The following is a 10,790-nucleotide window of genomic DNA, read 5'->3' as shown; positions in this document are numbered from 1 at the left end:
TACATTTTTTTATTTCCATTTCTGCTAATAAGCGAGCCGTATTTATATTAGGATACATTTTGAAGTGGGGAGGAAGCTTCACATCCGCTTTACCTTTTAATCATCAAAATTACTCATTTGAAAATTGTGGGAGGCAACAGTCTGGCCACGCGAGACTAGTTTGCATTAGGCCCCTCCTTTCTCTGAGTTTTATTCCAATATGTTGCATTGTATTATATACTGTATGTGTGTTGTGTGACCTCCTGCTGGGGGCTTTTTGTGTTATCCTTTTAGAATAACCTGTACTACCTGCACTGTTAACAATCTTGTTAATGAAGTATTCAATCAGTCAATCAATCAATCAATCAATATGCCACAGACCTCCAGATCTTTATCTCTAGGACACCAATCTACACTTTAAAATCCTTGTCATTTTCACACCCAGCACACACTTTGTATACTTCCCGAAATGTACTTGCGCCCGCTTGTATGGACGGACGGACGGACGGACGGACGGACGGACGGACCAGGTGGTTTGGCAGATTGAATAGATGGACATGCACTGAGCGAGAGAATGGCAAAGGGGAGGTGTAGTGAGATGAATGGTTACTGTAATAGCGGTGCGAGAGCGAAAGACAGACACAGATATACGGTAGTCTTGCCCTCAGGACTGAAGTGGCCCTTCTATCTGCACCTAATAACCTGCCATTAGGGCCTATTACACCAGGACAGGGCTGCATTTGGCGTGATCAAAGGCTGAGACCTAGAGGACGCATGCGTGTGCGTGTACGTGTGTGCGTGTGGTCCCTCAGGCTCTAAAAGCTTTGATGGTCCTGTTTGCATTCAGAGACACTTCATAGACGCTGAGCTCCATGCGGCCAGCGATGGCCAGTCCAGAGGAGACGAGGAGGAGGCATGATGATGATGATGACATCATGTGATGTGACATCTCTGAGCATGCTACAAACTAGCTCTGGTCCATAGCGTTAGTGGAGTTCTCCCTAACGCTATGTTCCTCTACCTCCCAAATCCTTGGCAAATCCGGAAAGACCCGTCGTCAGGTCCGAAAATAACAAAAACTGTTTCGCCCCTCACCAAACCAAAGGTATCAGTGGACAGTTGAAAGCTTACCCTACTTAGTGGACGTGGTCTGAGCCCCCCACCACATGATTAAAATAAATTTCTAGGGCAAAATGAAAGATATTCTACCGGATGGAGACTCCATTTCTTCTAGTTTTTCACTATTTGTAGTCGCCATCAAGGTGCCAACTCACTACTGCCGTGCAGGTCAGAGGACCAATTAGTCTCATTGGGTGTTATTCAGCTCTGCGACGTTGGAAGCACGGTTTCGTAAAAACAGTCTTCAACCAGGAAGAGTGTCTCCATCCGGTGGAATATTTTTCATTTTGCCCTAGAAATGTATTTTAATCGTGTGGTGGGGGGCTCAGACTGCGTCCATCCACTAAGTAGAGTAAGCTTTCAACTGTCCACTGATACCTTTGGTTTGGTGAGGGGCGAAACAGTTTTTGTTATTTTCGGACCAGACGACAGGTCTTTCCAGATTTGCCAAGGATTTGGGAGGTAGAGGAACATAGCGTTAGGGAGAACTCCACTAACCCTATGGACCAGAGCTAACAACAAACATACATCCATGTACATACATCCTACATCCATTTACCCGTATCCATACATCCGTCCATCCTTGTTGTGTTTTTGTCTCCACCAGCCGAAGGCAGGGGGAGAGTATGTTTTCGCTCCTGTCCGTCCGTGCGTCCGTGCGTCCGTCCGTCCGTCCGTCCATCCTCCGAGTTTGTTACCAGCTAATCTCCGGCGCCGTTGGCCCGGTCGCTGCCAAAATGAGCACACACACTCCCTGGATGCCAATTCACAACCTCTGCCCCACATTTTTTCAAATGGCCCTGTTCTAGTGCCACGATGAGGCTGATGTTTGCAAAACACATTTCTGTACACATTTCATGAAAGCTAGAAGCCAAGATGGCTTCATACTGTACTAGACTTGTTTGACAGCACTATCATCAAGGTTTGTTGACTTATCTTTTCTAATATGTCGGATTCATATTAATGTGTATTTTGAGATAATTAATCTTTTAAACCCTCAATATTTCGTAAACTTGTACTTTTTCCTTCTACGGCAATTCTCTGAGCTTGCTGATGTGCTATTTTCGGCTAATGTCTCCAATAAGATTTGGCGGACCCCTATATAGTAACTCCGAGGGGTCCTGGACACCCTGTTGAAGACCCCTCTTTTAGGGGAACGGGGTTGCTGATCCTACACATTGAAGGGAACGAGAGGAATCGCCTCGACGAGACAAACACAGAGAGAGAGAGAGAAGGGGAATGGGGGGGGGGGGGGGGCTGAGCGAGTGAGATGAGACACACATTGATCAGAGGGAGGGGGGGGTGCGGGGGGTTACAACCAAAGTGAGACAGATGACAGAATCTCTCTGTCAGTTAGGAACACGGATCCAGTACTGCCATGAAGACAGTATACTGTAGCTTATGACCTGCCTCTCTCCCTCTCCTTCTGTCTATCACTCTCACCCGCCTCTTCTTCCCTCTCCTCTCTCTTCTCAATCTCTCCCCTTTCTCTTGTCTCTCTCCCCCCCCCCCCCCCCCCCCCTCTCTCTTCCTCTCCGTCATGCTCCTCCGCTTTCAATGCATGACAATTATCCTGCCCCCCGACACTGTTGACAATAAACAACACGCGGGCTTTATAGGACGGGATGCTGCCACATTGTGCGCCGTGATGGAATCAATCCACCGCCCCCGACCGACGCGCAGTCACCCTATAGCCTTGGTTTGTGCATTGATAGTTATTCCAGTGGGATATGGGAGGGGTCTAACAGCAGTATGACTCTTTACACGAGCTACACAGAGACGCAACTCTTTGGAGACGTTTCCACCATTATGAAAGTCAGATGTTAAAGGAAAAAAAGAATTGTCGAGCGATACAAATAAGCATTTTAGCGTAAAATCCCATCACTCGTGGTTGGAGCTGCCGACTCGAGGTGAAAAAAGAAGAAAATGTACCGATCGTTCATGGATATCATAAAATCAGATTTACGTGGGAGGACGGCTAGACTGACCCCTGAGCAACTCCGGCCAACTAAGTATAATTATGGTTTAAATGGCTAACTTTCACATTTTAAAATGTACTCAAATCTAAATATAGCCATGACCTATAGCCCTGCAGATGTCCCTTTCCATGCATTTCACACAGACTGTACACACACGTGTCTTACCAGTGTTGTATAAAGTACTGGAAACCCATACTTAAGTAAAAGTACCGATATTACACTTGAAAGTTATTCAAGTAAAAGTAAAAGTCACCGATAATATTATTACTTGAGTAAAAGTATGAAAGTAGCTCTCATTAAATGTACTTAAGTATCAAAAGTACATAGTGTTAAAATGTACTTAAGTATAAAAGTAAAAGTAAAAAGTACAAGTACAAGTAAAAGTACAAAAAAGCCGAAGCAGCTGTGCCAGTGCCACTGCCAGGAGCAACAACTGCTTCTGTGTCTGCTGTATCACGTTAGTCTGTATCAGAGGAGGAAGCCATGGCGACTTTGTTGTCTGTCGAAGCAGTCGAACGCAGGCAAACTGTACACTTTGTCGTCTTTCTGTGACGGCGTGTTGTCCGTACATATCCATTTTGCAAGCAGTGAGCGACCCCGCCTCCCTTCCTGGCACAGGCACCCTTACTTGTCAAACAGACGAGAAGATCCTCTGCTCCTCCCCTCCCTCTCTAGGCTCTCCTCTCTCTGCTCTGGTGCAGAGCAGAAGTCTCAGGACGTTGTGTAAACACAATCCAATAAAAAAATACTAACTTTGATGCTAAAGAAATAACCACACTCGCCTGAGGACAATCCACTGTGTTAGTTATGAGAGGGCCCACGAAATCTAGCAACAGGGGCAGCCGAAATCTAGCAACAGGGGCAGCTATGAAAAAAATCGACTAAAGCAGGTATGAAGGGTTATGATAAAAGGCAGATTTAACCCTATATGTGTTTTGGTCTGGATGCCTCCTTTAAGTTCATCATCTGGGGACCCCCCAGAATAATTTAGGGACCCCAGGTTGAGAACCAATGGTCTGCATGACCGAAATGGAAATACCATGTGAAGCTCACCAACGCACCAATCCTCAAGCTTATCGGACATATGCCCAGTTATGCCCATCTGATTGGCTAGGGAAATAGACAGCCCCTCCTGTGGCCCTTATATACGCCTTGATATTATGACATCACCCTTTACCCCTCTCTGATTACATAGGTTTGGCTAATCCATGTATGGACCCTTTGGCCTCCTTATGCGCCAGCAGAGTTCCTTGTCATTTATATCAGGTTGCACTCGTTGATGGCGACGTCACCAAGAATGCTGGTCCCTCATTGGCTGTTGATGGTGACGAAGGTGACGTCATGAGTCATGACCCAGTTGATGATGGCACTCTGTGTTATTTCAAGGGTTTTCCCATTGGCTGACGTAAACACAGACACGTAACTCTATTTCATCGTAGTTTTATGATGAAATCGACGCTAACACGGAGGGGACATTACTGTGAATGCGGTAACGTCGTAGAAGTAGTCGCGAAATGACGCAACGTCACCGCCCCCCAGACATGGAAGAAGACTGGGTAAAAGGGGAGCTTGTGCTGGGCAGGAAACTCCACAGTAGAAGAGAACGGGTGGAGATTTCCCGTGACCTCTCCAGCTGTTCCATGACCTGCGCAGATCGGTTTCTGTTGCGTGTGATGTCAACACCAGAAAGTCTATATTAGTGTTCATCATCTATGGCGTTATAACGCCATTGATTACTCGCTTGTGTTCTTTAATGTTTGATTGAGGTGTTTGATCGTTTGATGTTTTTATTATATTCAGAACTCTACATTAAACTGACGATTTGCTGTGTAATATCATAATATAACCCTATTATAACCAGCTAGTAAAAACCCATTGACAACAGTACAAACTAACTGAGAGGCAGCTTCTTTCCTGATTGATTATACAATACATAACAATACAAAAGACAATCCCAGCCAAAGCCAGACTTCTGTTCGACCAGTTGATGCTGCAGTGCCACTGTCTCCGCACAACAACAGCCTATCAAACTCAAAGGGTCCGTTATACGAGTAAGAATGAATTAAGATCATACATATTATATTAGTTTGAATTGATGTCCAATAGATACCAACCTTTTCTCTAGCATGTGTGTGAGATGAACCGGAAGAAAGATAAAGGATGGGAAAGCCCCCGTCCTTTCAAGGTGACCCACCAGGTGCTGGTCATCAGCAACATAAACTTCCAGAAGCGTTCGGTGAGCGGCCACGTGGAGCTGAGCGTGGTGCCGACGGCCGTGGCCGGCTTGACCCGGATCCGGCTGAACTGCAAGCAGTGCCGCATCCACAGGGTCTGCGTCGACGAGCTGAAAGCCGAGTTCAGCTACACCGACCCCACGCTGGAGGTGTGCCGTCACCAGGCCCGGCAGCGGAACCTGGGCAGCTTCGCCGCCGCCTACGCGGCCGCCGTGAGCGCCGTGGACCCGGACGACGGCACCGGAGGACGCGGAGAGCTGGACATCACAGTCCCGGCAGCGGTGACAGCGGCGGCGTCCGGCCTCGGGAAACAAGATGATCCGAAGGCATCGCTGAAAGTGCGCGTGGACTTCCACCTGGACCAGCCCAAGGGCGGGCTGCACTTCGTGGTCCCCGACACTGAGGGAAGCATGGCCGACCGAGCGGCTCACATGTTCTCCACGGGTCGCCAGGCCAGGCTCTGGTTCCCCTGCGTGGACTCCTGCTCCGAGCTGTGCACCTGGAGGCTGGAGTTCACCGTGGACGCCGCCATGACGGCCGTGTCGTGCGGGGACCTGCTGGAGACGGTCTACACCCAGGACATGAGCCGGAAGACCTTCCACTACACCCTGGGCGTGCCCACCGCCGCCCCCAGCATCGCGCTGGCCGTGGGGCCCTTCCAGGTCCTCGCGGACCCCTACGTGCGCCAGGTGACGCACTTCTGCCTGCCGCGGCTGCTGCCACTGCTCCGCCACTCTGTGTCCTTCCTGCACGATGCCTTCGACTTCTACGAGGAGGTCCTGACGTGCCGCTACCCGTACGGCTGCTTCAAGACGGTGTTCGTGGACGAGGCCTACGCGCAGGTGTCCTCCTACGCGTCCCTGGGCGTCCTCAGCACCAACCTGCTCCACGGCGCCGCCGTCATCGACCAGAGCCCGGCGACGCGGCGCTGCATGGCCCAGGCCCTGGCGTGCCAGTACTTTGGCTGCTTCCTCTCCCGGGCGTCGTGGGCCGACGACTGGGTGCTGGAGGGCATCTCGGGCTACGTCTACGGCCTCTACCTGAAGAAGACCTTCGGCGTCAACGAGTACCGGCACTGGGTGAAAGAGGAGCTGGACCGGCTGGTGGAGTACGAGCTGAAGACGGGAGGCGTCCTCTTGCACCCGACCTCCGGCGGAGGCAAAAAGAGGAGCAGCCCGACGCCGCCGTCTCACCTCCACCTCTCCGTCAAGCGCCCCCAAATGTTGTCCTGGGAGTACGGCAAGATGTTCCGGCGCAAGGCCCACCTGGTGATGAGGCTGATCGAGAGCCACATCGGCGTGAAGTTCACGCTGCAGGTCATCAACAAGCTGCTCAGCCTGGCCGCCTCGGCGGCCACTCAGAAGCAGCAGGCCCACCAGGCCTGGAGCCAGATGCTGGTCTCCACTCACGGCTTCCTCAAGCTGATCTCCGACGTCTCCAGCAAGGACGTCGCCCCGCTCATCAAGCAGTGGGTGGAGCAGGGCGGCGTGGTGAAGCTCCACGGCAGCTTCTCCTTCAACCGGAAGAGGAACGTCCTGGAGCTGGAGATCCGGCAGGACGGGGCGTCGCCGGGGACCCAGCTGTACGCGGGTCCTGTCAGGGTGACGGTGCAGGAGCTGGACGGCTCCTTCAACCACACGCTGCAGCTGGAGGGCAACAGTGGCGACCCCAAGCACGACATCCCCTGCCACTCCAAGAGCCGGCGCAACAAGAAGAAGAAGATCCCGCTGCTGAACGGCGAGGAGGTGGACATGGACCTGGCGGCCATGGACGCCGACTCGCCGCTGCTGTGGGTCCGCGTGGACCCCGACATGTCGCTGCTGAGGACGGTGGAGCTGGAGCAGGCCGACTTCATGTGGCAGTACCAGCTGCGCTTCGAGCGGGACGCGGTGGCGCAGGAGGAGGCGGTGGCGGCGTTGCAGCGCTTCCCCACGCCCGCCTCCCGGCTGGCACTCACCGACGTGCTGGAGAACGAGCAGTGCTTCTACAGGGTGCGGCTGCTCGCCTGCCACCGCCTCGCGGGCATCGCCAACGCCATGGTCCGCACGCGGCAGCAGCAGCCCGGCCCGCCCACCCTGAAGTCGCTGTTCGCCGCCATGTTCTGCTCCAAGCGTTGTCCCGACATCGTCAGGACCAACGACTTCGGCGACCTCCAGAGCTACTTCCTGCAGAGGGCCATGCCGGTCGCCATGGCGTCGCTGAGAGACGCCCGGAAGCTCTGTCCCAGAGACGTGGTCCGCTTCGTGGTGGACCTGATCAAGTACAACGACAACAGCCGGAACGCCTTCTCGGACAGCTACTACCGCGCGGACCTCGTGGAGGCGCTGAGCGGCTCCCTGACTGCGGCCCTCGCCGGCGACGGCAGCGCGCGGACGGCGGACGAGCTGAGCGCCGACGTGCGGCTGGTCCTGGAGGAGATCAGCCGCTTCCTCAACATGGAGAAGCGGCTGCCCAGCTTCAGGAACACGGTCACCGTCAGCTGCCTGAGGGCTGTCCGCCGCCTCCAGAGGAGCGGCCACCTCCCCAGCGACCCCTCGCTCTTCGTGTCCTACGCCGCCTACGGACTCTTCGTGGATGTGCGCGTGGCGGCGCTGGAGGCGCTGGTGGACTACACCAGGGCGGAGGGGAGCGCCGCGGAGCTGCGGCGGCTCCTCGACGCGGCCCAGAGCGACCCGGTTCACTACGTCAGGCACAAGATCCTCAGCATGCTGGCCCAGAACCCGCCCTTCCTCGCCGCCGCCGCCGACAAGGCGCCGTCAGTCCTGTCACCGCTCTGCGACGAGGCGCTGGTCGAGCGGCTGTGGACGCTCATGAACTCCGGCACCTCCCACGACTGGCGGCTGCGCTGCGACGCCGTCACCCTCTACCACGCCCTGTTCGGCCTGGCGCGCCCATCCTGCCTGCCCGAGCCCGAGCCCGAGCCGGTTCAGCTCCGCCCCAAAGAGAAGAAGGCTGCACTCGAGCCTGAGCCACGGGGGATCGATGACACCGTGACACACACTCCCCCTGGTGGTACAGACGCTCACAACACCGGCACTGCGGACGAGGAGCCAGAGCCGACCTCTGTGGGAGTCGACGGTGTGCGGCAGCCCCCGGCCCCTCCCCCTTCCCCTCAGGACTTAGAGAGGAAGGAGGAGGAGACCCCTCCTCTGGTCCATCCTATGGAGCTGCGGCGACGAGGGTCTCGGCAGCGCGGCGAGGGCAAGGGCAGAGGAGGAGGACGCTACAAAGTCAGGTTCACTGACATGGAAAGGAAGGAAGACATCGTTGTGGAGACTGACGGCCAAGCGCTCGATCAGGATTGTGACTCTGATGATGATTCCGACCACCTCGACCCGCCAGAGAGACCGCCCACACCGGGGGAAGGACCAGCGTCGCCGGTAGAGCAGCCCGCGCTCTCCGCTCATGTGCCGCCCATCTCCAAGGAGACGACGTCCTCTTCCCCTCCTAAACACGCGAGAGGGGAGAGGAGCCGTCGCCACCGTGAGCGCAACAGGAAGAGGAAGGAGAAGGGGGAGAAGGCCAAAGACAAAACACCCGAGCTCACGCATGAGAGCAAAGAGAAGGACACAGAGGGGGATCATGTTAGAGAGAAACGCAAGCGCAAGCGTGAGAGCAAGGAGGAGAGCGAGACGCATGCTGTAAAGGAGAAACGCGTTCATGAGGGCGAGAAGAAAGACAGAGACAGACATAAGGAGAAAGACAAACTTTTGAGCAAAGAGAAGGAAGCAGAGAGGGATACCGCAAAGAAGGAGAAAGTCAGACATGAAGAGAAAGACAAACATGAGAGCAAAGAGAAGGACACGGAGGGGGATCATGTTAGGGAGAAACGCAAGCATGAGAAAAAGGACAAAGACAGACATAAGGAGAAAGACAAACATGAGAGCAAAGAGAAGGCCACGGAGAGGGATACCACAAAGAAAGAGAAACGCGAGCGCACGCATGACGGCAAGAAGGAAAGCATAGAGGACAGCGAGACACATGCTGTAAAGAAGGATAAACACGAGCGCAAGAAGGAGAGAGACGGAGACAGGCGTAAGGACACAGACACGCGTGAGACCACGGAGGACGGCGAGATGCAGACTGTAAAGAAGGACAAGAAGGAGGAACGCAGAGACAGGGATAAGGACCAATGTAAACGCAAGCGCCAGAGCGAGGAGGACAGCGATGTGGACGCTGTGAGGAAGAAGGCGAGACACAAGCGAGACAAGGAGGACGGAGACGGACATAAGGAGAAAGACAAACACACTCGCGAGGGCAAAACGGAGAGAGACGGGGACAAGGAGAAGCGCCAGGCCGAGGAGGACAGCGAGACGCGCGCCGTAAAGAAGGACAAACAACAGCACAGGCATGACAGCAAGAAGGACCGAGACAAACACCCTCAAGAGGGCAAGAAGGCGAAGGACGAAGGCGGGCGCACGGACAAACGCAAGCGCAAGCACGAGGGCCAGGAGGACGCCGACATTTATACTGCCAGGAAGAAGAAACGTAAACATGAGAGGCAGGAGGAGGACAGAGACGTGTATAAGAAGGTGAAACATAAGCATAAGAGGAAAGAGGACAGAGACATGGACAGGAGTAAGAAGAAACATAAGCACGAGAAGGAGAGAAAAGAAATAGGAGACAGAGACAGAGACAGGGACAGGTGTAGGGAGAAAGATAAGCGCATTCACAAGAGCAAGGAGGACAATGAGGCGTATGCTGTAAGGAGGAAGACACAAAAGCACAAACGTGACATGAAGGAGGACAGAGAAAGAGAAATAGAGCACAAGGAGAAACGGAGGCACAAACATGACGGCAAAGACAAAGAGGACAAAGACACGTCTACAAAGGAGAGACACAGACACAAGAAGCACAAGCAGAAGGACAGGGAGAGGCACAAGAGGGAGAAACACAGGCAGCACAGGTCCAAACACAAGCACAAGATGGACAGGGAGAGGAAGCACAGAACGTCCCACGCTCACAGCAGCAGCCAGGCCGGTGGGATATCTCTGCACTCCACTGTCCCTGTCTGACCCAAGGCCATGTTCCCACATTATCTTTGAGCAGTGCCTACTCTACCTCGTACATTTGACTGTGTGTGTGTGTGTGTGTTAGAGCCCTGCACGGGCCTAAAATGTGGGCCCGGGCCGGCCCTGGCCCGTGGACTTCAGTCCAGGCCCGGCCTGTGGCCTGTTTGGTGCCGCTATTTAAAGCCCGAGCCCGGCCCGAAGCCCGTCACCTTATTATAATTAATTATTTGTGTGCGTGGCTTTCACTGCTGCGCGCTGCTGCAGCTACACTCTCAAGGGGAGTCCATACTGTCACAGACCACCGAAATTTGCGTCGGAAAGGTCCAGTTCAACTACAAAATGACATCTCTTGCAACTTCTGAAAAGGATTACTCCTAATTTGAGTTCGGAAAGCTGCACGCACGTCAGAAAGTCAAAACTTTCCGACGAAAACTATGGTCGGAGAGGACGGAGACTGAGAGACGTAT

At 53.8% G+C, this 10,790-nt stretch overlaps 1 protein-coding gene across 1 annotated transcript; it reads left to right on the top strand.

Moving 5' to 3' along the window:
* Window positions 1–5,214: 5,214 nt before the first annotated feature.
* Window positions 5,215–10,326, top strand: LOC308308837 (transcription initiation factor TFIID subunit 2-like; the record flags this gene model as incomplete). The annotated part of the gene is made up of 1 exon (XM_080754289.1): window positions 5,215–10,326. The coding sequence occupies one exon, from the start codon at window positions 5,215–5,217 to the stop codon at window positions 10,324–10,326; it is 5,112 nt and encodes a 1,703-aa protein (XP_080610415.1).
* Window positions 10,327–10,790: the final 464 nt, after the last annotated feature.

The sequence above is a fragment of the Nannobrachium achirus genome (assembly GCF_963921795.1).
Source record: "Nannobrachium achirus genome assembly, chromosome: 23".
Taxonomy (NCBI): domain Eukaryota; kingdom Metazoa; phylum Chordata; class Actinopteri; order Myctophiformes; family Myctophidae; genus Nannobrachium; species Nannobrachium achirus.
Note: the sequence above shows the minus strand (reverse complement) of the source record. Positions and strands in the feature narration are given on the sequence as shown.